A 27,587-nucleotide genomic window follows, 5' to 3' on the forward strand; every position below is an offset into this window, starting at 1 on the left:
GTAATATCAAAGTCCCTTCTGGACCCATGCCGTGTTCTTCCATCAACAGAGTTAGAATCATGAGTCAGCCATGCTCCCTTTTCTCCCAATGTTCCAGCCGAGGACCTCTCTGGGCCTTGGAGCCCTGGCACAGCCATGGCTCCTATTCTCAATGCACTTTTCCAGGCTGACTGCAAAGCCCTGCCCCCAGACTGGTTTTCTGAGTGCCAGCAGTCTGCAGAGTGTATCCTGATGCCTGAGGCAGATCCCTGCCCCAAGCAGCTTGCATGCTTCTGCTGTTATTTCTGCGGACATAATAAGGAATCTAACCCTCTCGAGTGCACTCACTTTACAAAGCCCATCATGTCAACTCTCCCAGTAACTCTGGGAGTTTGGTAATATACTTTGCATTTTATGGATGAGGAAACAGAGGTGCAGAAAGGTTATGTTGACTGGTAAGTGGTAGAGCTGGAAATGCCCGAGTCTGTGCTCCAGGAAACAGAGAGATCCCTAGACCATTACAGCTTCCTAGTGCACCAGATCTACGACAGCAGGCAAATTCTGTCCTTGATCAATTCCTCATTTCCTGTCTTTAAAATCAGGGGTTGGATCACCTGGTTTCCAAGGGGCCTCCAGCTCTGCTCCAAAGCCCATAATATAGATGATTAATACCACTGTATTAGATATGATTCCAGGAGGGGATTACCCACAATGGAACGGGTTTCCGAGCCAGGTTTTTGTGGAAGCCTAGAATTTGGGTTGGCAGAAAGTAATTCCGGGAGGGGATACTGTAGGTGCAAAGGTAGGTTGGAGGTGGCCACGGTAAGTTAAACCTGCAAGGAATCTGAACTTCAGAGATGAGCTTCAGAGATGTGAAGTGTCTTGTCCCAGGTCCCACAATTGGTCAGTGGTGGGGTTAGCATTCAAACCCAGATCAGGTTCCCTTCTGTCTGAACACTAGAATGCTCGGTGGAAATACTGAAGAGTCTTCTGCAGGGATTCTGATGTAACTGATCTTGATCTAGATATCTATCTGGGCAGGAGTATGGTTGGAGCCTCTATTTCCTGGGCACTGGTGTCCTCAGGGGCCACTGTGTGAGTGTGAATACCTGCCTGAGCCAGCAGTCTGTGCCTCAGACTTGCTTACTGTCATCTGTGCCAAGCAGGCTGTATGTACTAATCTGAGGCTGGGATCATGTGATGTAGTGAGGTGACCTCTGCCCCAGCACTAAATCTTGACTACACCAGGCATCCCCAGGGAGATACCTCAACCTCTCTGAACTTTAAATCCCACCTCCAAAGTCTGATCTTGTATATTAACCAAGTATTCAGTGATGTTAAGGAACATGCATTATTTTTTCGCTGTGTTAATATATTGGGAATCTGTGTTTTGAAGAGTTTTTGTCTTTTAGAGATATTTTATAGATATATAGTGAAATATTTATGAATGAAATAATACATGAGATTTGCTTCAAAATAATCTTGACTGAGAGTTGATGAAACGTGGATTGGTAACAGTTGAAAACGAGTGATGAGTTCACAGACGTTCACATAATTATTTTCTCTAATTTTGTATACATTTGACATTTTCGTAATAAACGAGTACTTAACATTAAAAATTGGATAGCACATGCAGATGGAAAATATACATCAAAACAGAACATAAAACTAGCAAAACCGGGGTGCCTGGGTGGCTCAGTGGGTTAAAGCCTCTGCCTTAGGCTCAGGTCATGATCCCAACGTCCTGGGATGGAGCCCTGCATCAGGCTCTCTGCTCCAAGGGGAGCCTGCTTCCTCCTCTCTCTCTGCCTGCCTCTCTGCCTACTTGTGATATCTGTCTGTCAAATAAATAAATAAAATCTTTAAAAAAAAACAAAACAAGACAAAACAAAAAACAAAACTAGCAAAACCTGGGCCTCAGGGAGTCATGGCTATCAGAGTCCCCAATGTGAAATCCGGAGGGCAGTAGGATCTGGTGCACTGGGAGCTTTCAGCACCACGGACAGCAACCCACACCTCCGCTTTGACAGAGACAGAAGAACTTCTGCATCCAACCTGTTCAGGACAGGTTATCCAGTTTCTTACACACCTCCAGAGATGGGCCTTCGCTACCCATAGGGTAGATCAGGCCTTGGTGGACAGTTTGGGCTCCTAAGAAATTTCTGTTTTCTGCTCCGTAAGGATATCTTTGTCAAAAATCAATCATGTATGTGTGTGTCTATTTCTGGGCTTTCCATCCTGTTCCATTTATCTATATGTCTGTGCTTATGCCAATCCCATACTGTCTTGATTTATAGTCTTATGGTAAAAAGCCTTGTAGTAAGTCCTGAAGTCATCTTCCAAATTCATTATTCACTTTCAAGGTTGTTTTAAGTATTCTAGGTTCTTTGTTTTCGCATAGAGATTTTAGAACCAACTTGTTAATTTGTACAAGAGAGGCCATTGAAATTTTGCCTGGGACTGTACAGACTCTAAAGATGAATCTGAGGAGAATGGGAGTCTTAAAAGTCTGTTTATTTATTTGACACAGAGAGATAGAGACAGCAAGAGAGGGAGCACAAGCAGAGGGAAAGGGAAAAGGAAAGGGAAAGGAAGAAGCAGACTTCATGCTGAGCAAGGAACCTGATGTGGGGCTTGATCCCAGGACGCTGGGATCATGACCTGAGCCGGAGGCAGACGCTTAATGACTGAGTCACCCAGGTGCCCCAGAATGGGTGTCTTAACAATGTTGAGACTCCCAACCCACGAACAGGGTATATGTCTTCATTTCTTTAGGTTCTCCTTAATTTCTCTCATCAATGTCTTGTAGCTTTTGTCGTACAAATTTTGCACATATTTTCTTAAATATATTTCTAAGTCATTTAATGTTTTCTGATGCTACTGCAAATTATTATTGTAAAATTTCAATTTTAAAAATTTCAATTTCCAATTGTTTGTTGGTAGTATGTAGAAATGGAATTGTTTTTTGCTTTTGACCTTGTATCTTGCGATCTCAATAAACTCATTAATCCTAATAGCTTTTGGGGTAGAATCCTCAAGGTCAGCTATTTTAAAGTTTTTTTTTCAGATTTTTACTCTTAAAAAATCTGAACCTGTAGAGAAGTTTCAAGTAATATAACCGAAGTAGGCAGAATAACACTGTGTCTCCCCAACTGTGTCCCCCCACTGTGTCCACACCCTAATCCCCAGAACCCATGAATATGTTACGTTACATGTCAAAGGGAATTAAAGTTGCAGATGGAATTACAGGTGCTAGTTGGCTGATCTTAATATAGATTATCCTGGATTGTTGAGTGGGTCCAAGGTAATTACAAGAGTCCTTAAAAGTGGAAGAGGGACACAAAAGAAGAGTCAATGTCAGAGTAATATAATGTGAGCAAGACTAGATCTACTACTGCTGGCTTTGAAGATGGAGAAAGGGGCCACAAGCCAAGGAGTGTGGTGGCCTCTAGAAGCTAGAAAAGGCAAAACAATGAATCCATCCCTAGAGTCTCCAGAAACTCCTGGATTTTAGCATAGTGACACCCTCATTAGATGTCTGGTCTACAGAACAATAAGGTAATAAACTTTTGTCTTAAGTCACTGAGTTTGTGGTAATTTGTTACAGCAGTAATAGAAAACTAGCAAAACAATGAACTTATGTCATCACCCACATGCACACACATATGTGTATGTGTACTTTTAAAAATTGTTATGTAGTAAGTATTTTCATTGTGTGGGTATATCACAATTTATTCAGTCTACCACTGATAGACATTTGAGCTGTTTCCTTTTTTTTTTTTTTAAGATTTTATTTATTTGTCTGAGAGAGAAAGAGATAGAACAAACAGGGGGAGCATCAGGGAAAGGGAGAAGCAGGCTTCTTACTGAGCAGGGAGTCCGATGTGTGGCTTGATCCCAGGACCCTGAGCCGAAGGCAGCCACTTAACTGACTGAGCCACCCAGGTGTCCCAAGCTATTTCCTATTTTTTGTCTAATATGTACAGAGTTTTTCTAATTAGGCCTTTCAGTCTAGCCCCCGTGTCCTTTTGACCTATCCTATCATTTTTTAACATTTTATTTTTTACCAAGATGCTTTAGACTCATTTTGTACATTTTTCCCCCCAGCCCTGGAATTGGCCTTGTTTCCCTGCCTCCCCTCCCCCACCCCAAGAGAGTCTGGTTCCTTTTGGTTGGGAAGTATTTAGGGCCAAAGATCTGGACACATGGTGTGCCTCCTTATTACTAGAATACCAGTACCTAAAAGCCTTTTCAGCAAAGATAAATAGGGATTTTAAAAAATAGTAAGTTCATGTCAGTACCTCAGATTCCAATCCAAAACCTTCTCCCTTGACTTCTCCTGTAGTAAGAGCCCTCATCTGAAACATCAGGCAATCCTTCCTTCATTTGCTCATTTTCTCCAGTCTTTGGCTAGCTGTCTGTGTCATTACCTAATCGTTAATGTCTCAGGTGCTTGGATTGTTGTCTTCTGTTTGGATAAAGACACCCACAAGCCTCCAGAGCCAAGGTTAATTCCTCTTTCCTCCTTCTCCCCACTGTGTACACATGGCCCGTGCCCCCCCCTCCCCCCCCGGCTCACGCGTGTGTGTCTCTATGCAAGTACATCATTCCAGAGCAAGAGAGAGAGGGAGTAGGTCCTGCCCACCTGCCGTGCTCAGGATTCTTGCTGGTACAGTCGTCTCTGCGCCCTCCCAGCTATAGTGCCTAGGCGTAGAGATGATCATTCCCTTTCCGCAGTGGAGGACATCTAGATTCAGAGAATTAGACCGGGACCCCACTGTTCTCATCTTTGTGTTCCCCCAGACCCAAGCACGTGGTAGATGCCTAATACACTTGTGCTGAGTGAATGACTGAATGGACTAAAACCCCTTTAGAAATCATTTGTTCTCAAATTGCAGAATGAAAAAAAAAAGTGCTTTATTAAATGCAGATTTGGAGGCGCTATCCCGACCGACTCTGTCTCTTGAGGTCCGGGGTTGGCCCTGGAACCTGCAGTTAACACCCCCCCCTTTCGCCCCCGGGATATTACGAAGCGTGTTATTCGTAGCGCCCATCACCACCTGAGATTATCTCGGTTACTGACGAGTGTAAGCTCCAGGAGAGCCGGGCTTCTGCGCTGTAGCTCGGGAACCTGGGCCAGTGCCTGGTACGGATTAGAGGGTCCCTAAATATCTGTTAGATGAACGTTTAAGGTCACTTCTGGCAGGAGCGCTGGTGAGCCTGCAGAGCGCTCGCGGAATGACGGCGTCCGCCGGTGGATGAACGAGCGCGCGGCGGCGGGGGATGCGGACTGCGGGCGCGGAGGCGGCGGCGGCCAGGGGTCCTGCCCACCGCAGGGCGGGTAAACGCCGGCTCGGTGCGGAGCAGGCCCGGCCCGGAGGCCCCGCGGCGTCACGTCGCGGGGGGCAGCCGGCGCGCGGCGGGCGGGGCCATGACGTCATACCGCGGAGCGCAGGCGGGGCGGGGCGCGGGCCGGGCGGCGCCGTGACGTCACGCCTGCGGAGCGCCGCGCGGCGGCTGGGGCGGCGGGCTCGGGCGCGGGCGCGTGCGGGGTGCGGGCGCGGGCGCGGGCGCGGGGCGGGCTGGGAGCGGGCGGCGCGGCTCCGGGGCCGGGCGGCGGCGGCGGCGGCGGCATGGCGGAGAGCGAGGCCGAGACCCCCAGCACCCCGGGCGAGTTCGAGAGCAAGTACTTCGAGTTCCACGGCGTGCGGCTGCCGCCCTTCTGCCGCGGGAAGATGGAGGAGATCGCCAACTTCCCGGTGCGGCCCAGCGACGTGTGGATCGTCACCTACCCCAAGTCCGGTGAGCTCCGCGCAGACCCCGCCCGCCCGGCTCTGCGGCGCGCCGGCCGCCTGGGGCCTCCCGTCGGGGGCGGGGAAGGAGGGGGGAGGGGACGGAACATCACCGGGCGGGGTGGGGGTGGGGTGGGGGTGGGGGGTCGGCCGGCATTTGGGGAAACCAAGGCCGGAGACCTTCCGAGGTGGGCCCGGCTGTCCACGGCTGGACTGGACCGTGCGTTCTGGGGATTGAACCTGTTAGGCCGAAGCTTCCAGGACAGGCCCAGGGCTGCTCGCTACCCTTGGAGCCCCTCCCGTTACCCGGCTGGCTGTGTGACCTTGGGCAGTCACTTAACCTCTCTGTTCCTGGGCCAGGTTCAGCTCTTGATGGGTGCAAAGTCTTGGTGATCATTTGGGAAGGGGGCTAAAACGGGCGTCAGGGCGTCCCTCATTTTCTGCGTGGGCACCGGGTGGGGGATGGGATCAGCCATGCATGCCCGGTGTTGCCTTGTTTCAGGCCCGGCCCCCATCACTCAGGTAGCGTCAGGCAGGACGTAGGGCATTCATATTTCCCAGCATTAATTGACCTCATACTCATGATAGTCGTGTAAGGTAGAGATGGCCATCTTCACTTTACAGTCTGGGCATCTTCACTTTACAGTCTAGGCAGTGAGGCTCAGAGAGGGGCACTGGTTTGCCCAAGGTCACACAGCTGATAAGTGGCAGAGCTGGGATTTAAAGCCAGGCTGGTCTGCCCAGGACTTGACGTAGGAGATCATCATGTGGTGTCTCTTCTGAGGTTTGCAGGGGAAAGAGGCCGCTTCCCTGTTCTTGGAGCACACCCGAGGGTTTCCCTTGTTGCCACTGTATTGGAGAAGGAGGGAGACACTTGGATCCAGACTGGGCAGTGTGTCTGTAACTGGTCTAGACAGTGGCCAACCTGGAGGTCATGTTGGCTCAGCAACAGTGCAGCTTGCTGGAAGAGCTGATTGCCAAGGTCTCCCAGCTGTTGCAGGGTCCTCGACTCCTGAGGGGTAGGCCTGATCCTTTGAGGAAGGCTGAGGACGGGGCCTCAGTGGCAGGTGGGATGCGCGTTGGTGGGGGAGGGGAGCTTGAAGAGGTCTGAAGGTGCTGCCAGGCTGTCCTTGGGAAGGGGGAGAGGGAGGAGATGCACACAGGACACTTGCTGTGGCGAGGGGTTTTCCTTCTGCAGCAGCCCCCCAGCCCCATGGGTATGGGGGACTCAGCCTTTTCCCTTCAGAGCCATGGATCTCATACAGCTGAGACCCCCAGCTGGGTGTGGGATTGTGCTTTGGACCCACGTTAAGAGTGAGAGCAATCAAGACTAAAAATCATCTCATGTCAGTTTAGGACAGGGTTTGCCTCCAAATGAATTGTGAAAAACTTGGTTTGGGGAGAGCTTTAGGATTTTTGAATTGCAGATGAGGGGTTCTGCTTCGTGCACCTTCCTCCATTTTATGAAGTTAAGAAGCTGGTGGGGGAGGTGGCATGGGCCAGAAGCCTCACTTGGAAAGCCGTGTACTTGGGGCTCGTGGGGCTGCTCTAGAGGGACCCTCCATTGGGGACCCTGGCGTGGTTCTGCAGGGACTTTTCTGGGCACCTCGATGAGGAATGAGGTGTTAGTTTAAGGAGGTTTTTCTAGATGACCCAAGCTCAAATCTGGTTGGTAACACACTCTGAACTTTTTATTAAGAAGAATACACAGGGCTCTATCCCTTGGTGACAGAAAACCCAGTGGTGGCCTTGGGACCCTCGTGCCTTGAGTGAGATCCCTGCAAGAACCCTAGAGAGCCACCTCTTTAAAGCTTAAAAAAAATTCCCAGCAACCCTTATGGCCTTTCCAGGCTCTTACCAGTGCCTCTGAAGGCTCTTGTTCTCCCCACCGCTGTTCCTCAAGTTGGTTACGTGAAATGAGCAAGGGTTGGAACACTGGTCTGCAAAGTCTGTCACGAAGATTCTTCTCTCAGTCAGAGAAAAGGGCCCTGGAAGTCATTGCCAGTGGCCTCTGCTGGCAGGAAGGGCCCGTTCCAGTAAGCCGTTACCCTTGGGCGAGGCTGAGCCTTCGTTTTTACTGCCAAGAAATTGACAGCTTAAAATTGCACTGGTGTTGAGGTGGCCCCAGCCCTTGGGTCTTAGGGGCCATTTTCTTGAGCCCAGGCTGACTGTGGCTCAGGAGGGACCTGGAATGCTTTAGCAATAGGTGAGCAGCCACTTACGGAATCCCGCAGGCTAAGTACTCTGCCCCGCTTTGGAGCTGTGGTTTCTGCAGGGGCAGGGGAGACCGCCTTACCACCTCGCTGGGCAGTGCTGCGTGAGTACCCCCTGCCCGTGCCAGCTGCATGGCGACCGCGGGAAGGGGTCCTGTCATTAGCTTTTCTGTGTGCACGCTTTTCTGTGTGCTGGGACGGCAGAGCGAAGTCCCACCTGCTGCCTGCCCTCAGTGAGCTCACCGGCTGCTGGGGGTGTGGTGCCAGGATCCGGACAAGTAGCCAGGGCTAGCAGAGGCCCCAGAGGGAAACCGCAGGCCCCTCGCGTGTCCAGTGGAATGGCCTTGCAAGTGGTCAGAGCTGGAAGGGCTTGTAGAGCCCCTTGTCCTCTCCCCGCGACCCCGCTGATGGGGAATAGGGGTTCATGGGCCTGGAGCGCCTCTCGTGGTAATTAGATCCTGTTTTTTCCCCCAATGCTCCACTATGCTCTAGAAGGATTTTCTTTGTTTCTGACATTTCAGCTCAGGGGACAGGTCAGGACTACACTGCCCACTCTAGGAGCCTCTGGTTACATGTGGTTTTTTTAAATTCAGTGAATCGAGATGAAATATAAGTCGAAATTCAGTTCCTCAGTAGCCCTCGCCGTGTCTCAGGTGCTCAGTAGCCACACGTGGCCGTGGCTGTCATGTTGGACTACAGGGACGTCGGGGACTTCCTTCGTGGCTGGAAGTTCTCGGGGATGGCACCCGTTCAGACTGTGTTGCAGATACTGGGAACCCACTGTGCCTTCTGGGGACGACTGTTGTCTTTATCTCCATCCTGGTGTATCATCATTTGTTCTTATAGCCTCTTTGATCCAAGGTGGTCGTAGTGTTAAATCGGCTCGTCTGTGGGAAGCTCTCAGGACTGTCTGGCTGGGTGGTGGGGATCACTGCTGGTCTTTTTGCCAGCAGGTTCCTGGTCCCCAAAGTCACGGACCATCAGCTTGGGATATGCTCCTCGCCTGGGCCAGCGCACCCGCCTCCTGATGTTATTTTCCTTTCCTGCCCTGAGCGGCATCCACACTCTCCCACCACTGGTTAGGAGGGAAGAAGTGAATCACCGCTGAGGGGTGAGAGCCCCTGGGTCCTGGCCCTGTCCCCATCCCTGGGTGACCTCGGTTTGCCCGTGAAACATGAGGGGCTTGGACCTGATGGACTCCCTTGAGTCTTAATTGTGAAGACAGCCTGGCGGGGGGGGGGGGAGGCTAGAGGGAGACCCTCGGGTCCCAGGCAAGGTGGATGACTTCCTTTTCTTTATACGTGCACGTCACCGTGTCTAGGAGAGGCCAGTTGGGGAGTGTTGCGAATGTGGTGACACTCTCAAGGAAAGGGGGTGACATTAGGAAGCCAGGCTCCTGAGGCTGAAAGCTAATTAACAGGGTCAGGTCAGGGTCCCAGGAAGGAGGATCACTGGAGCACTGCATGGAGGAGGTGGCCTGGGACCTTGGTGTGAGGCAGGGTGGGGTTACAGATTTCAGCCCCAATCCCAGTGTCTGCCTCTCTTGAGCCTCAGAACAACCCTGTGTTCTTGTGGTTGTTTCCATTTTGTAGATCGATACAGGTCCAGTGAGGGGAGTGGGGGAAGGGGTGGACCCAGCATCTGAGCGGGCAGTTTTTACTTGTAGATGGTGGCAATGAACAAGCCCCAGAGAGATGGGGAGATGGGCACCCGCATTTGCCGAGCACCTGTCGGGGCCAGGTGGGTCCCAGATGTTTACCTCTGGCATCTCGTTTCATTTTCCCACTGTCCGGGGAGGAGGCGGTTCACAGCCTCAGTGCGTGGACCAGGAAGCGGGCTAGGAGATGTTGAGGGGGCACCAGTGCTCTCGCGCATAGCGGCGGGTGGCCGCATCCCGGAAGGCAGAGGTTTGAAGCGTGTGACGGGAGCTCTCCTTCCAGAGGCGCTGTGCCCTTCATCTCCCCCCCACCCCTTCCCTTTCTGTCCTCCTTCCCCTGTTCTTCCCTTTGCTCTCATCCCGACTGTCTGCACGTAATCCAGGGGTCTTGGGATCGGGGAATAGGGTGGCATGTCCAGGCTCCTGGATTGGCAAGGGGGACCCCGTTCCTTAGGGGCTTGGAGGAGAAAGCCTGAAGACACCGTCCCCAGGGCTATGGAGAGCAAAGGAGCAGGGGCCTCTGGGAGGAGTGTCTTCTGACCCCAGCGGACTGGGAGGAGATCCTGGAGACCCCCTAGCTGCAGGGGCTTGTCCTGATTCCTTATTCCTCCTCGACAGGGACAACATCTGCCTCTCCTCTGCACACTCCTTGTGATCCGTATCCATTGCTCTGCCCCCTCCCTGTCCCCACTGGGGAACCAAGGCTCCCAGGGCCTGGGGATTTCTGGGAAAAGCAGTAATTAGATCCTGTTTTCCCCTTCAGCCCTCCACTGCTAAGAGTATTTTCGTGTTTCTGGCATTTTCGCCCAGGTGACAGGTTAGGACTGTGCCTCCCACTTCAGTAGCCTCTGGCCACATGTGGCTTTTTAAATTCAATGAGTCGAGATGAAATGCAAGTAGGAATCCATTCCCCAGTAGCATTTGCTGGTGTCTCAGGTGCTCAGGAGCCACACGTGGCCTGTGGCTGTCCTATCGGGCTGCACCTGGTAAGCTCTCAGAACCGCCCCCCCCCCCCCCCCCCCCCGCCTCTAGCCGTGGGCTTCTTCCTCCCTCACCTGGAACATGCACGGCCTCCCCTCTTAGTTTACCTCTTCCTCAGCAGCTGAAGGGACCTCTTAGAAGCAAATCCAGCCTTGGTCACTCCCTCATTAGACCTCTACACTGCCTCTTCTTTGCCGTCAGGCAGCATTGAACTCCTTAGCCTGATCTGGGACCTGGGACCTGGGACCTGCCTTGTGCTTCCTCCGTACTTGCCGGCGACAGGGACCGGTGGAACACGCCCGGTTCTTTCTTTCTTGCCTTTGCTCCTGGTGTATCCTTCCCGCTCCCTCCTTCTCCTCCTTCCTCTCCCCTCTGATTACCTGACGAGTTTTTCTCATCTTCAAGATGCTGCTCGTCCCTTAAGCATGGGACCAGCCATCCAGCCTCCCTGGGTCCCCGTCCTGGTACTGTTCAGCCGTGTCACCCGGTCGTCTTCTGGCTCACATAGTTTCTGTGAACAAGTAGGCTGTCATTCTTTGTTCCTTTGTGGAGGGGGTCTTTTCTCTTCAGAGCACCTTCAGGATTTTCTCTTTGTCTTTGATTTTCTGCACATTGAACATGATGTGTCCGGGTGTCTGTTTTTTTGATTATCCTGCTTGGGGTTGTCTGAGCCTCTTGGATCTGTGGTTTGTTGCCTTTCATTATTTTTGTTAACATTTTTTTTTAAATTTTTTTTAAGATTTTATTTATTTATTTGACAGAGAGAGATCACAAGCAGATGGAGAGGCAGGCAGAGAGAGAGATAGAGGGAAGCAGGCTCCCTGCTGAGCAGAGAGCCCTATGTGGGCTCGATCCCAGGACCCCAAGATCATGACCTGAGCCGAAGGCAGCGGCTTAACCCACTGAGCCACCCAGGTGCCCATTTTTGTTAACATTTTAAAATTTAAATCCAATTAATTAACGTATAGTGTATTACTGGTTTCAGAGGTACAGGCCTGTGATTTATCAGTTTTGTGTAACACCCAGCGCTCATCACATCACGTGTTCTCCTTAATGCCTGTCCCGCAGCCACCCCGTCCCTCCACCCCACTCCCCTCCCACAACCCTGTTTGTTTTCTCCGATTAAGAGTCTCTAATGGTTTGTGTCCCTCTCTGGTTTCATCTTGTTTTATCTTTTCCTTTCTTCCCCTTGGATCCTCTGTTTTGTTTCTTAAATTCCATGTATCAGTGGGATCATATGACAATTGCCTTTCATTATTTTGGAAAAAGTCTCAGTTATTAGCTCCTCAAATATCTACAGTCCTGTTCTCTCTCCTTCTGAAATTCTGGTTACATATATGTGAGATCAGTATTGTCCTACAGCTCTTGGATATTCTGGTTTTTTTTTTTTTTTTTCACTCTTTCTCTATGTGATTCTGCTTGGGAAATTTCTGTTGACTATTCAGTTATTCGGGCCAACTGATTTTTTCCTCTGCTATGTCAGAGCTACAAAGTCAGGTCTGTGAGACATTCAGAAGCATTCCACATTCCTGTTTCTGTGATTTAATTTTTTCTCTATCATTTCCACTTCTAGTTTCCATGTTGCTCCCAAAATATCCTGTCTGTTCAAGCATGTTGTCCACGTTTTCCATGAAATCCTTTAACATATTAAACAGACTTACTTTAAATTCTTTCGAGTCTGATTCTGTTGATTGATTTGTCTCTTGACCTGTGACAATTCCTTTTTCTGGCCTTTTTTTAATGAGTAGTCCTTTTCAATCGAAAGCTGGACATAGTGTACTGACTTTGGAGATGAAGGTCAGTTGTATTTATGCTTGGAAATGGGCCTGCCTTTTTTTGCCAAGCCATTAGCTTGGAGGGGGAGTCAGTCTGGTATGAGTTGGGCTATATTTGGGTTCTGGGGTTGCTCTGGTCGCTTGAATGACCACTGGTTTTAATTCCAGTCGCATCACCTTGTGCTTAGCATGGGGCTGTGCTTCTGGAGGGTCTTTCCTGTTGTTCCTGACCCACACATGCTTGTCCCCACACCCTTGTCCCTCCCCCAGGGGTGGACTGTTGTTACTTGTGACTCTGATTTGCTGGCTTAGAGAGGAAGGGTTTCGAGGGGGAGGGTTCACCCCTCTGGGATTTCTGCCTCTTGGCTGCCCTGCAGCTTCGGCTTTCTGATGCGTGAAGATCTTGTGGCTCCAGCCTTTGCTCGTTAGCATAGGAGCCGCCTATGCAGCTCCCTGCATCCCGGGGAAGCGTCACTGCTTCCTCGTCTCTTGACGGTCAGATGAGGCAGGGGGCAAGCCTGCAGATTCTGGAATGTTGGACAGGGAGCTGCATGGCACGATGCTCTGTTGTTGGTAGGGAGCGAGGACCCAGCACAGGCTCCCGGGGTGCATTAAGGCAAGCAGAGGGGCGGTTGGGAGGTGGAAACGTCCCCAAGGTGCGCTCTGCTTGGGTCTTGGAGAGCCTGGAGCAAGGGTCAGAGTGGGGAAGTGAGGTGGGAGGGGGTCTCAGGAGGTGAGGGAGGAGGTGGTCACAGGAGTGGTGCCCTTGTGGGTCCTGGGGCTCTCTGCCTGCTGGGGCCGCTAGATGGTGTGGAAGTGCCCCAGGGGCTCCCTTGGGGGGCAGGAGGGCCGTGCTCAGTGGCCAGCTCCTCTCCCTCAGTGGGAGAGGGTGTTGAGTGCGCTGGCTCCTGGCCCTTTGCGGCCTCCTCCTCCAGGGGCTGAGTGAGAGGCAGGCACAGCACTTGCAGGTGACGTCCAGGGTGGCTGGGCACCCATAGGGTCCGCTGGAGGAGGGGTGGGTTACAGATACGCAGGCCCAAGTCTCGGTTTGGGGCGAAGCCCTCACCCTTTCTGTGTCCTGCTCTTTGAAGTGGGGGTGATGGGCTCCGTCTCGCTGGGCGGTGGGGGGGACGGCACGTGGTATTGTGCCTGCAGTGCCCTGCGGGGACCTCGTACCTTGTTAGCCCTTGTTTCACTTGTCCCCTCTTTCACGGCCACTCCACCTGGAACATTCTGTGCTTGTTGCTGTGTAAGAGTCCACCTGGACTCGGTGCCTTAAACCAGACTGATTCTGTAGCCTCGTGTCTGCTGTCCCTGACCTTGGCTACCCCCCCCCCCCGCCCCGGGGGGTGTCTGTGGGTCAAGTGGAGGCTTCGGACAGGGCTGTGCAGCATTCCTCCAGGTGACGCTTCTCCCAGCACCGGGACCTGCAGGCCAGCAGGGGAACGGCCCGCTCCCGGGGCCGGTGGAAGCACAAAGGAGCGAGCAGAGTTCTGGGGCTTTGCATCCTGCATTGGCCCCGGCAGGTGGCCTGTTTGTGCCCAGTGCCACAGAGCGAGGTGCTGCCTGCTTACAGCGCAGAATGTGGACGGGACACGGTGGAGGCGGGGCCCCTGCTGCGGTGCCCAGATGCTTTTCTACCTCCAAGCCCAGGAGAGTGTCCTGCTTGGAACCTCAGGGGTGGAGGTGTGCCGGCCATGTCCGGCCCCCCAGACTTGGCGGGAAGAGTGAGACTGGGCCTCTGGGCCCCAATTCGAGGGGCCTCCTCGGCCAGGGACTGTGGCCGCCTGGCTGTCTGAGGGCCGGGTGTGCTGTGGCCACTTGGCGTGATCTCCGTGGGAGGCGGTAGTGCTGCTCAGCTGCCAAGTCTGTCTCCCCTTGGTGTCCGGCAGGGGCCCAGATGCTGGCATGGGGGCTCTGTGGGCCTAGAGGCCAAGTTCCCACAGTGGTTGGGGGGGCCCCAGCCTCTTCCTCCCTCTGCCTCACCCTTGTTCCATCCCCGGCTGTGGGGGCTCAGGGCTGGAGCTGAAGCCTGCAAGTGAGAACACATGGCTCCAGGCCTTGGTGTGTTGCCCACTTGCTGTGTGAGCTTTGGGGTGTGTGTGTGTGTGTGGTTTGTGTGCATATGTATGTTGTGTGTCTGTGTGTTATTTGCATGTGTGTGGTATGTGTGAATGTGGTGTATGTGTCGAGTATGTGGTAGTGTGCATGAATGTGTAGTGTGTGTGGTGTTTTTCATGTGTTGGGGTATGTGTGTTATTTGTGTAAATGTGTGGTGTGTATGAATGTGTCTGGTTTGTGGTGTGTGTGTCGTGTGTGTATATGGTGTGTGTGTGGTACGTATGAGTGTACGTGGTGTGTGTGTCATGTGTATCTGTCATGTGTATGAGTGTGTATGGGGTTTATGTGTGTGTGGCGTGTGTTTTTACAGGTGTATGGTGTGTATGAGTCTGTAGTGTGTATGTGTCGTGTGGTGTGTTTGAGCGTGTGTATTAATGTGCCCTATGTATGTGTGTGGGTGTGTCGTGTATGCATGTGGTGTGTATGTGTGTGCGAGTGTGGTGTATTGTATGAATGTGGAGTGTGTGTGAATGTGATATGTGTATGAATGTGTGTGTCATGTGTAGGTGTGGTGTGTATGAGTGTGGTGTGTGTGTGATGCGTGTGATGTGTGTGTGTGTGGCATATGGGAGGAACCGCTTGGTTTTGGATCAGAGTTTAGGGTTCTGGGTTCATGGCTGCTGGTGTCTGTGGCCTGGGGCGGTTCATCTCTGAGCTGGTTCTTGGTGTGTGAAGTCCAGTGACGGTGGCCACCTAGGGGCTGGTGACAGTCGAGTGAGGACATGGCTGAGCTGAGGTGACCGTGCCCAGGACCCTGAGCACCACTGCTGTCTCTGGCGTGACCGCGGGCATGTGTGAGCCGCGCCCATCTGCAGCCGAGGCACCGCGCTCCGTCCGGGGCGCCGCAGATGACCGCGTGTCCGGGGACTCCCGGGAGAGCCAAGAGGGCCCAGGGGGCGTCTCTCCGGGTGGGGGACAGGGGCTTCCCCGGCGGTAGGTGGGTCTGCTCTCCTCCTTCTTCCACGGGGGCTCCCGGAGGCCGTAGGGCCTGTGCGGAGAGAGCAGCTCCCACAGGAGCAGGGGGGCCTGCATGGCCTGGGCCTGTTCTGCGGCCGCAGCTTCGCATGCTTGGCTGTTGCTTTTCTGGACGGGCCCGGCTACAACGCGTCGCTACCGGTGACACCAGAATGCCTGTGCACGCATTTGGGGTAAGGGCACACTTCGCACACATGGGTTCATCTCTGCTTCCTCTTGGGACCTCACTGCGGACGGTCAGGGAGTAGGAAGGTCTGCAGCCCTCAGAGAGGGAGGGACAGTGACTTGGGATTTCGAACACATGCAGATCCCACAGTCAGATGGGGTGGCCGAGCATGAACCAGCCTAGCAGGCGGAGAGCCTGGACGCCGGCAGCCGGAGGGCCGCAGGTGCACCAGCAGTTCCCGCTAGGGAGCCCCAGCAGTGGGGGGCACCTGACACCTCTGAGGGTGGTAGCTGTGATCGGGACAGACGACAGGAGGCCGTTGCAGCCATGTTTCTTTCTTTTCTTTTTTTCTTTTTAGGATTTTATTTATTTATTTGACAGAGAGATCACAAGTAGGCAGAGATGGAGGTGGGGGTGGGGAGCAGGCTCCCTGCTGAGCAGAGAGCCTGATGCGGGTCTCGATCCTAGGACCCTGATGAGATCATGACCTGAGGCAAAGGCAGTGGCTTAACCCACTGAGCCATTTAGGCGCCCCTGCCGGCACATTTCTTTGGGGAATTTGATCCGGGGAGGCTATGGACTTGGGGATGTTGAGCACAGTTCTTGGCTGGGATACGGTGCCAAGTCGGAAGTGGGGGTCACCTGAAAGCTAGGTTCCCAGCCCCCTCCCTGCTTGGCTCCCGGGATGCAGGTGGACCCCCAGCACAGGGAGCGGACGAGCTGTAACGATTCCCTCGGGCTCTGCTGGGAGACGCCCGGGCGAGGCTGCCCCAGACGCAGTCAGGCCCGGGTCAGCAGGACCTGCCCCCCACAGATGGCTGTGTTCTCTAGGGGCTCATGCTCCCCTGCCGGTGGACTAAAAGTCAGCGGGTCTTCGTCTCCAAAACGAGGGCAGAGACCTGCAAAAACAAAAGGCAGGAGAAGGGAGCTTGGAGGAGTCCAGGGCCGTGCATGGAACAGGAGAAAACTCGAGGGGGGACACCCCCCCGCCCCCCCGCACTCCGGGCTCTGGAGACACGGCGCCCCCTGCAGAGACGACGGGCCAGAAAGGAGCAAGGACAGGTCCCGACAGAACTCGGATGGAGAGGACCGTCGTCGAACGTTCTGAAGACTCCGTTGCCAGCTTCGGATGGGCAAGTGGAGGAAAGATCTTGGGAAGTAGAAGAAAATGTTTTATGAAACGGCGGACAGGAGCCAAGGGATAAGAAAATGGGAGAATCCCGGAGTTCCAGGAGCAGAACAGTCTGGGGGGGAGACAGTGACGGGAACGGGGATGTCGAGAGCGCGAGGCCGTGAGCTGGAGCCCCCAAGGAGCCGGCAGGATGGAGCTGGCCGGAGCACGCTGCCGTGTGGTCTCGGCCTCTCCAGAGGTGAGACGGGCCGCGCTTGGAGGACGGGGCAGTGGGCGCTCCACGGTCCCAGCACGAGCAGCTGGGGGGTCGGGACTGTGGAGCGCGGGTCTGGGGGAGATGCTCCCCGGCCCAGGATTCTGAACGCAGCCAAGCTGCCGGCCACGAGGGAGGTAGACGCGGATGCTGGCCTGCTCGCCCCCAAGCTCAGGAGGCCCCGAGAGGCCGGGCTCTGCCAGCACGTGGGAGGACCCCAGCGCGGGGCACACGGAGAGGGGACGCGGTGCTTGCAGGCCGAGGGGATCCCCGGCGGACCGTGGTGGAGAGCTGAGGGGGCGGGGGGAGTTCAGCATCCCAGAGGGCGGGCTGCTGAGTCGGGGAGGGAATTGCTGGTGGCTACAAGGAAAACGAGGCAAGTAAACAGAGGCACTGATTTACTCCAGGAAAATGAGAGTCTCGTAGAAGAAAGTAAGTGTAATCCCTCCACGGAGTACTTGGAGCAGAGCACTCGGTTAAACTCCCAAGTAAGCCCCGAACTCCTGCTCCGGCTACACTGGGCGGAGGGAAGTGTGTGGGAGCGGACTTGGCCCATCCTTGTCTGCCTCTGCTGAGAATCCGTAGACTGGCAACTGGACCGTGAGTGAACTATCTAAGCACGTTAGAAGTTTGAGGGTAAGAGAAGCTGAACCGAGAGTTTGCTCTGAGTGGGACTGGGGGAGGGGCGGAGAGCCGGATTGCCTGCGACTCTAGTATTCTGTGAGTTTTTAAACAAGGTACACGCGTGGCTTTAGTCAGAGAAGGCCGCAGGGTTCCAGCCCCAGGACCCTGGCAGTTTGGGGCCCAGCGCTGACGGTTCCGGCCACCAGAGTTCTGGTGGGAGTTTTGATGGGCTCCACCCCGTGTTGTGACAGGCGGACCCTGGATTTCGGGGGAGTTCCGCCTAGAACGTCAGTGGCTTCTGAGGGGTCCGGACCCAGAGGCCCAGCGTCAGGAGGCACTGCTGCCGCCCGTGGGAGCCAGGATTTGGCTGGAGTCAGCAGAAGCCCTTCTGGAAAGGATCGTCCGGTTGACTTGAAAGTGGAGCCGTCGGGGAGCGCGTGGATTGTGTTTCTGCCCAGGAAGGCGGCGCTGCCCTGCCAACCCTCCCGGTCTCTGGCGGGAAAGCCTGGCTCTCCTCCGCCTCACTTTGGGTTTGCCGGCGGGCAGGTGGGCTCCTGGTGCAGGCTTCCTCCCGCGTCCACCTCCCCCGCTGGCCTCAGACGGCAGTGGGATGGTTGGGGGTGCTGAGGCCCCTCTTCTCCCCTACCTGCTCTAGTATACCCTGGCCCAGTGGCTGCAGGAGTGGGGGGTGCTTCTGGCCTGGATGTGCCCGTGCAGCACCGCCCCACCCCCGCTTCCCTGCTGGCTCTCCATGGGGCTGGCTCCCCTGCCCTCATATCTGCTGGGCGTGCTCGGATGCCCTGGGGCTGGGGTGGGCACAGGTGGGGACCTGCAGACTTGGGTCCCCACTCCGGAGGATCACTCCTCTTCCCGGCTCGCTGACCTCAGGCTAGTAGCCCAAACCGGAGACGCCGCAGCCTTATGGGCACAGGCGGTGCTCCCAGGTTGTCCTCCTGACCGGTGCAGGAGCTTCCCCCTCCCCCGCCCGGTGTCACCTGATGTCTGGGATGTGACTTGGACAGGAGGGGCCTGATGGCTTGTGTCCCTTGTTGGGATGAGGGTGGCCTGGATGGGCAGGAGGCTGTGCTGTGTGTGAGCTCGTGTGCGTGCCGTACTGCTAAGTGGAGCCTGTCGTGGCCTTCGGAGCTCAGAGAGGTGCTCATTTGGCTTGGAGCTGCTCACTTCATGGCTGTGCCCCCAACAGCCCTGTGAAGAAGGGGGGAGCATTGCCACGTTTTTGAGGGAGGGACGACTCCCAGGGTGGCTCTTGGTGCAGGCCGGTTGAATGAATAAAGGGGCGGATGAAGGGATAGCCCTTGAATGGCCACCACCAGATCCTGAGGGAGGACTTTGCCTAAGTCCCGTGTGGGAGACACATAGCCCCACTGAGTGGGGGCGTCCACAGCCGGGCAGGGAAGGGCTGTGGCAGGGGAGAGCCGCCCCGGGGGTGAAGGACGCATGGATGGCAGTCGTGGACACAAGCCCACGATGAGTCCCGTTTCCCAGGTGGGTGGGGGATACCCTAGGGTCTTGTTCATGTGTCGGCCCGTGTACTTACTGAGCAGCTACTGAGCGCTAGGAACCGTGTGAGGAACGTAATGTGAGTGCGGTCAGTAGAGTAACAGTCCCAAGCCGTCCACGTCCCGACGTGCGGAGCAGTGAGTAGTTCACCTTCTGTGGTGAGGAGGCTGGAGGTTACCAGACTGCTTCCGGGCGGGAGGTTGTCCTGGGCTCTGGGTGTCGCTGGGTGAGCCCACGCGGGTTACCGACCGAGGAGGAAGGAGGCGGGGTGACACGATGTGGCGACATTGGAAACGGCGAGAGAAGGACTTTGCCCCTGGAGTCGCCAGTGGGGAGAGGTGGTGCCCGCACCCTGGGTGGAGCCCGCTGTGGTCTGTGTTGGCCTCTGATGTCCGGAGCTGTGGGACAGTAACTGCTGTTAAGCCACAGCAGCCCTAAGAGCTACGATGTAACTAAGACGTGTTCCCTGTCCTCACGAGTCCCCCAGTTGTGCCAGCGCACCGTGTGCGGTCGGAGCAGAGGCACGGGGTGCGGCGGGTGGGAGAGAGCCGCAGATAAGACACGGGGTGTCTGGGAAGGGCTCTGGCAGCAGCGGCTCAAAGACCACGTTGGTCAGGCAGGAGGGCGGCCTGGTGAAGCCTTGGGCCACGGGGGTGCTGAGTTCTGGGGGGAAGGGAAGGCCCGGCCACAGCCCAGAGAGCTGGAGGGGTGGAGAGAGGAGAGGGGCCGAGAGCCGCCGGGACATGGCAGGTGGGGACACAGGTGGAGGGGTCCCTGCAGCCGCTGAGGGGCCGACTGGGCTCACACTGATATCCAGGCACCGCCAGGGCGGCGGCGGTGGACGTGGAGAACAGAGGCCCGAAGGGAGAGGCTGGGGCGCGGCTGGCGCCTGGTGCAGACCCTTCTGGACGGCGAGCCTATGTGTGGGCTCTGGTTACGGTGACCCGTCAGTGCTGTTGTCATCATCCTCTTCAGCTGGTTTCCTCCCGTGATCATTCTGTCCCATCTTGCCAGATGCAGAGGCCAGTCCCGTTGGCCGCCCCAGTGCTGTGGCTTATGCTGAAGGCCAGGCCGAGTTGCTCGAGCAGGAAGAGGACATGGAGGGGCTGGAGGGGGCTGTGGGGAACAGGCCAGCAGTGGGGCAGGTGGGGGGCTTCCGTGGGCTCTGAGGAGGCTGGTCTTCCGGCGTGGATACTTAGTAGAGGTAAGGTTGGGGCTTGTGGAACTGACGGGTCACTGGCAACGTCAGGTGAAGTTAACGTGCAGAGCGTCTGTCTGGGTTGCTGCCTGTGAGGGCTGCAGGGCCGGGGGCAGGGCCACTAAAGATGGGTCCTGAGGCTGTCCCTGGGAGAGGCCTGCTTTAGGAACTCTGCCCACAGTCTGATTTCGGAGGGCAGGTGCCCTGGGCCATTGGGTGAACAGATGTCGCCAGGAGGAGTAGGGTGGGAGCCGCATGCTGGCCGTGTGCCCCGGGACACATTTTGGCCTCAGGCTTCTCATGTGTAAATGGGGGTGACGGTTGCCACCTTTCAGGCTGGTGGGAGGATCCCATGGCTAATAGGTAAAGTCATTTCTGTTTGACTTAAAAAAGCGACCACACTGTTTTCTTTAGTGCCTTTGCTCCAAAGCTGCCTCCTCCAGGAAGTCTTCCTCAATCAACTTATTGTTTTCTGATTACTCAGCAGCCAAGGTTTGCTTGTGGTTCAGAAAACAGGGGTTGGGCACGGCCATGTGCTGGCTGTCCGTGTAGAGCAAAAACCAGGCCCACGTCTTTCCAGCAGGAGGGTGGGAGCCGCGAAAGGGATGTGCAGGCTGTTCCTGGCCTGTTGGCGCGGTGTGGGGCGGCGGGGAGCGTGCGAGTGTCAGATGTGGCCGGCAGGGAGTCCTCACACCTGTAGGGCCTGCTGGAGGGAGGAAGGGGCCCAGGCAGGCGCCGGCAGGTCATACGGGGGGTGAGCGGGGTGCACTCCGACCGGCAGGGAGGCCAGTAGGAGCTCGGTGGTCGGAGAGCGGGGCGTCAGCGGTGCCGGGTGGGGACACAGAGAGCTGCGGACAGGCCTGCAGGCCGTAGGGAAGGTGTCCTCTCTGAGGAGACGTGAGGTCCCTGTGGGGTCTTCGTGGACGAGGGATGCCATCTAACGTCCGTGTTGGAACGGCCGATCTGCTGCTTCGAGGAAACCACACAGGTGGGTGGGCCGGGCCAAAGCAGAACGCTGTGGGGGGTCTTGTGGCGCTGCCTGGGATGGAAGGGACAGCTCTTCGCTCCCCTGATGGCAGATCTGGGGGTTGCTGATTGTGGGTCTGAGCAGGGCACGGGCAGGCTGGCCGTTTGTGGTGGGGCAGGTCCGGTCCCTGTGAGGCGGTGGGCAGCGCGCGTTCCTGGGTGGGCAGACGGTCGGGGGAGTGTGGAGCTGGCTTTGATGGGGGGACGGCGCGAGGCCCTGTAGGGAGCGCAAGCAGCCAGGAGGGCAGGGGTCTGGGGCAGCCAGCATTTGCAGGGTGGGGAGATGAGAGCGAGCGACAGTCGCGTCCCCCGGAGGAGGAGGCCCCCGCCTGTGGGCTCTGTTTCTGCTGAGAGGTTGGGGGGGGGTGGGATCGCCCTGGGCTCGCCGGTAGTGACATGGAGCTGATAGCCCCAGCGGCGCGGGGTCCGCACACGGGGACCAGACGAGGTGCCGGAGGTTACACTCTTTGGTGTCCTGCCTGTCCCTGGGGTGTCCTGCTCTTTGCGGTTCTGCACTTAGTGGCTGGCCGGGTACGGGATGGGCTGTGGGTCTTCAGGCCCAAGTCTGGGGCAGCAGGTGCTGCCTGGAGAGTGGGGCTGGCTCGTGGGCTTCCTCTGAGTGCTGCCCCCCCAACCCCGCCCGGGGGCTTCTCTCCCTCCAGGCACGAGCCTGCTGCAGGAGGTGGTCTACTTGGTGAGCCAGGGGGCCGACCCCGATGAGATTGGCCTGATGAACATTGACGAGCAGCTCCCGGTCCTGGAGTACCCGCAGCCGGGCCTGGACATCATCAAGGTACTTCTCTGGGCCAGTGGCACCCAGCCCCTAGGATTCCCTGGGGACCTGGAGTGACAGTTGCTCCTGGGGTTCGGGAGGCCCATGGTAGAAGGAGAGCAGAGAGCTGCCGGTCCCCCTAGACACTAGACAGCCAGGTGAGAGACCGATCAGCTGGAGCCCATGCCAATGACCCCGAGATGAAAACAGTGGGTGACATGGGTGACTTTGCAGTAGAAAGGGGACCCCCCGCTGTGGCTCACCCCCCTCTGTCAGGGGAGCGGAGGAGGATGCGATGCTGCGGTGGTTGGTGCCAGGAACGAAACGGTCATTCTCCTGGAGTGCTGTCCCTCCTGTGCTTGGGTACTGCTGAGATTCTTTGTCCCTTCCTATCCCTGTCACCTCTTAGCTCAGGCCTCCTTTCCTGTGCGGACCTCCTGTCCGCCCCCCCCGGATAAGCACTCTGAAGGACAGCTCCGAGAGCGCCCCGCCCCCCATGTCGTTGCTCTCAAAGTCCAGGGGCCCATGTACCCCAGTCCCTGCCTGCACTCTGGCCTCCGGTGGCTGCGGAGCTGCACCCGGCTGTTTGCTCCCTGGTGTGGAGCCGCGTGGGTCCAGCCCTTGCCGACTCAGTCATGGAGCCCCTTGGGAGAGCTGTGCTGGGCGCCCACCACGGGGCACTGCTCTTGGCCCTGGGGTGCAGCCGAGGACAAAACCGACAACACTGCGTTCCAGGGAGGGAGACCGGCAGGGGAGGAGCAAGGAGCCGCGGTTAAATGGTGATCAGCACTGTGTGGGGACAGCACTCGGGACGGGCGTCCTCTCTGGGGACCCGCCGAGTAAGGTTGTGAAACAGGAGCCACGCGGGCGAGCTGGGACACGGACGGTGTGGGCCTGCACGTTCCGGGAGCAGCAGGAAGGTCTGAGGCCAGTGGGACTGAGTCAGCAGGTGCCCCCACGCGCCTCGGCCTCCCGTCTCCTCGGCTGCCCTTCACGGCCTGGGCAGGCCCTCGGTCGGAGCAGACCCCCGGGACCGTGATCGGTCGGCTCACGCTGTGGGTGCCCAAGGACAGGGTCACGTCCTGTCCAGTCTGGAGGGTGGCCAGATCTCGGGTGAGAAATTTCCCGGTGGAGCGCAGGTCCTGACCGTTAGAAAGGCCGGCGAATGAGCGGCTGTGTGTCGTCTGAGCGCCTCTCCCTCTGCCTGTCCGCAGGAGCTGACGTCTCCCCGTCTCATCAAAAGCCACCTCCCCTACCGCTTCCTGCCCTCCGATCTCCACAACGGCGAGTCCAAGGTAACCTGCGCCCCCACCCCGGGCAGAGCTCCCAGCCGGCAGAGCTGGTCCGCTGCGCTCGGGGCTGCCGCCAGGTTCCTAGAGGCCCGCCGTGCCGAGCACCGCAGAGGCCACGTTGAGCTTGTAGCCCAGCCTTGTGTCCACGTTTCCGATAAGGGTTTTTCCTCACAGTCGAACTTGGGCTTGACCAGCCCGGGTCCAGCCTCTGCTCCTGCGTCAGGCCCGGGACCCGCTGCTGCTCACGGTCTCTGATCTTTCTCGTTTGTTCAGTGTGTTCCGATGATGAGGGCTCGATTCTCGTCACCAGGGTCCGGCCCGTCCTGTAATCAGATGCTCGGGCGTCGCCCCACCCGATGCGGTTAGCCGGAGGAGAACGCGCCTCTGGCGTGGAGGCCGCACACCCCTGGGGCCAGCCTTGGGGCCAACCTTGGGGCTGGACTGGGCTGTCGGTTTACAGGGGGTCAAAGGAGCAGCGACTGAGCTGCCCATTCCTCTCACTACAGGTCATATACATGGCGCGGAACCCCAAGGACCTGGTGGTGTCCTACTACCAGTTCCACCGCTCCCTGCGGACCATGAGCTACCGGGGCACTTTCCAGGAGTTCTGCCGGAGATTCATGAACGACAAGTGTAAGTGTCTCAGCCTGTGCGGGTGGTTGGCGGGGCCAGCTCGTTCCCTGAAGCCGTGTGTATGCTCACGCTTTGCCCATGTCGCCCCCAGTTTCCCCCAGGTCCCCCAGTGAACACCTGTCCCGCTGACAGGTGGAGAAGCGGGGCTCAGGGGTGCCTGGAAGCTTGGCAGGGGTTGTAGCGGGGGTGGGGGGACGCAGAGCCAGCGTCCAGCTCAGGAGCCCTTCGCTCTCACCGCATCGCTGGGCTTCTGAGAAGGTCCCTGGTTGAAGCATTCCTCTTCCTGCCTGGATTCTGAACAGTAGAAAGGGAGGCAGGGAGAGTTCTCCCGTTGGTGACAGAGGCCTGAGTGGGGGCTATGGCCTCGTGGGAGAGCCCCAGGGGCCCTGAGCTGTGCTTGAGGGTTGGGCCACAGACTTGGTCCCCAGCCCCGGGCTGTGTGACGGGCAGGGCGTGCTCTGCCGGAGCTCATTCCCAGGAGAGAAGGAGAAGGGGGACCCAGCTTACTGGGGACCCTCCCCGATCTCCCCTCTCTGGGACAGGAGCAGACTGGATCAGGGACCTGCCGAGGTGTCTCCCCCATTGCCATCCGTGTCTTCTCTGGCACTTTCTGGGACCCCCAGTGGCAGGGGGTCCTTGCAGGGCTGGAAGTAGGCTGAGTCCGTGCAGGGAGTGGCTTCTGGCCCAGATGGTTTATGTCCCAACTCGAGTCTTAGCGTTCAGCCCTGCCGTCCACTTGTGTGACCCATTCCGAGGCTCTGCAGCGAGCCTGTGTGGCAGGAGTGGGGTGAGGTGCTTGGGGCGAGCCGGGAACGCCCTGCCCTGGATGAGCGCCGGCAGCCGGACCCGAGCTGCTTCCCACACTGCACGGAAGGTGCCACACTCCCAGGGCCCTCCGTGCCTGAGCCCCTCGGGATCTGCTTCAGTGGCACCAGAGGGAGTGTCCAGGGGTGGAGGCTGCCATAGAACCTGCAGAAGACCCTCTGCCCAGCCTCCCAGTCCCCCAGCCTCCCTGCCACCTGGCTCAGGCCCTTTTTGGTCTGCTGGGTGTTCGGAGTCAGCCATTGATGCGGTTTTCAAAACCACGATCTTAAGTCCCAGCGTGTTCTGCCTCTGGAGAAGAGCGACCAGCTCGGGGCCTGCGCCCCATTAAGGAGTCGGTGTCCACGCAGTCAAACTGCCACCTGGTGTTGGTCTTAACGTGAGTCTCCTGCTCAGGCCAGGGGATTTCAGAGTTATCCTAATACAGGTCTCCTCGTGTTTTGAAGGTCACAGCCCACTTCTTGAAGGTCAAGGCCACAGGCACTTGCTGGGATCCCACCCAAGCCTCCGGACACGTGTACTTAGTCCCCATGTTCTCTCCTCCCGGCGCTCGCAGCCGGCGCACCGTGTCTCGGGCCCTCGGAGGCTCCCATTCTCTCCTCCAGCTGAGCACGGAAAGGCCAGTGGCCGGCCCCGTTCACTGACAAAGCGAGCGTGGAGGAGCCGCGGACTCAGGCCTGCCCGTGGGTGTTGTGACCCGTGCACTTGGGGCAGGCGTGCCTGGGGCTTCATGTCCCGGTGACAGGAGTGTGGGAGGCTTGCTGTGTAGACAGGGTCGCTCCTGGAGAGGGGGCTGAGTGAGCGGCTCTTGTCCCAGATAATCTGTTTGGATAAGCACACTGACCTCCCACAGCAGAGGGACCCCGGTGGGCGGAGGCTGGGGGTGCCCCGGTGGGGTTCCTTCCCAGGGTGACACATCGTGAGTGGGAAGAGCAGTGTCTCCACCAGCAAGGTCTGTGGCCCTCTCTGTACTGGCTGGTCAGGGCTCAGAGACATAGGCCATTGCTGTCCTTGTGATCATTGACCCCACGGGAGTGACCACTGTCCCCATACCTCCCTGTGCCCCCTATCTGTGTTGTCGTGTGTAGTGACCACTCTCCTCCGCCCTCACTCTCCCCACGTCACCCTTCCTGCTCAGCCCCCAAGTCCTCCCCTGGGGCATTGCTTGCCTGTTGTGCAATTTTGCTCGCGCAGCCCCTTTGAACCACAGGGATTTTCTTAGCTTCTGTGTTCATGGCTGTTGGACTCCAGCTTTGTCTCAGGGCTCAGGTCACCTAGACTGCGTGCCATCCTGGGCACTGATGCGGGAGGCAGGTTCTCCTCTTGGGGCCTCTGTGATTATGAGCCTGTTGGTGAGTCGGTCCTCATTCCTTCTCCGGACTCTGCCTCGTCTTCTCTCCAGTGGGAAGCCCGGCCTGGCTGTTTCAAGGCCCGCCTAGGGTGTATGGAGTGTGAGGTGCTGGGCTAGCCGAGGAAGGGGTGCCAGAGGGACCCCAGCCACTAGACCTCTACAGTGAGGGGACCAAGGCCCTTGCCGGCCAGGATTTACCCCGCAAATCCCCAAACTAGGCCTCTTGGCTGAGCCTGTGTTCTTTTTGTTCTGTCATCTCTGCCTTTCCCCCGACCCTGCCAGAGCCCCTGTTTCGTTCCTCATAAAATGTGGGTTGGGGTCTGGTTGGCCTGAAAGGGGCCTTTCTGTTGTGATCTGGTCCTTAAGGCCAGCCATTAGCGACCCCTGGCCCACTCCCCATTCCTCAGAAACCTTTTGGGCCAGGGGCCAGGCGACTGCTTGCTGCCACCTGCTGGCGAGCTGGCAGACTGCAGGGGCTGGCCTTGCAGGAACTGGGTCTTGGGTTTTCCCCACCTCTGTTGGCCTGTAAGTCTGTCTGCAAGGTTCTCAGCAGCTTGGGGGCCGAGGCTACGTCCTCTCCTTGAGGTGTGGCTCTGGCAGGGGTGGTGACAGTCCCCTGCCACCCCTCGGCCTCCGTGCCCCTCCGCAGTGAGCAGGACCCAGCGTGGGAATGGAGAGGGAGAGGGAACGGAGACTCACTTCCCTCTGCAGGCTGCACTCGCGCTGTCCTGCACCCGGCCGTGCCGGGAGGCACAGGTTCTGTTGTCCAGAAGGATGTTCCAGGAGGATGAGGCCCCAGAAGGGGAAGCAGCCTGCCCGGGTTCCGTAGCTGGGGCAGTCCTGGAGAGGCTGCGTCACCCAGAGGCTGTGTCCTCTACCATTCTGCTCTGCTCCCTCCTTTCCCTCTGACCTAGTCGCTGTGCCCCGAGCCACCCTGATGGCCTCGTGTCCTTACCCTTCTGAGTCCATTTGCAACCATTGTGCACCCCTCAAGGTTTGTGCCCACATGGGACGGGGCTCCCCTCTGTCCGCGGAGCCTCCCTCCCAGCGCTGACCAGTCCATAGCCTCACTGCCGGTCTCCTTGCTGATTCCCGCCAGGCCAGGAGCTCTTTGAGCCCCAGGCCACGAAGTGGGATCCACGGGCCCAGGTTTGTGAGACGGGTGGGCACCCCGGTGAGCGAGGGTGCAGGCAGTGTGGCCACCGCTCCAGGCCGGCACCCAATACCCAGCGGCTGCTTGCTGGTGCCGGGTGGGACAGGCACCGCGTGGCTGAGGCCTTCCTGTGTCTAGTGCGGAAGCTCCC

General features: G+C 57.2%; 1 protein-coding gene across 2 annotated transcripts in view; it reads left to right on the top strand.

The window, feature by feature from the left end:
• The first annotated feature begins 5,607 nt into the window (after nucleotides 1–5,607).
• The window catches only part of SULT4A1 (sulfotransferase family 4A member 1), a 32,358-nt gene continuing 10,378 nt past the window's right edge, over nucleotides 5,608–27,587 (top strand). For both annotated transcript variants that reach the window (XR_006381332.1, XM_044227902.1), the window contains exons 1-4: nucleotides 5,608–5,781; nucleotides 22,076–22,206; nucleotides 23,400–23,480; nucleotides 23,984–24,110. Coding sequence is in view for 1 of the 2 variants with exons in the window: in XM_044227902.1 (XP_044083837.1) it covers nucleotides 5,613–5,781; nucleotides 22,076–22,206; nucleotides 23,400–23,480; nucleotides 23,984–24,110 (508 nt within the window). In the remaining variant the exon portion in view is untranslated. The remainder of the gene's footprint in view (nucleotides 5,782–22,075; nucleotides 22,207–23,399; nucleotides 23,481–23,983; nucleotides 24,111–27,587) is intronic.

The sequence above is a fragment of the Neovison vison genome, chromosome 12 (assembly GCF_020171115.1).
Source record: "Neovison vison isolate M4711 chromosome 12, ASM_NN_V1, whole genome shotgun sequence".
Classification (NCBI taxonomy): Eukaryota; Metazoa; Chordata; class Mammalia; order Carnivora; family Mustelidae; genus Neogale; species Neogale vison.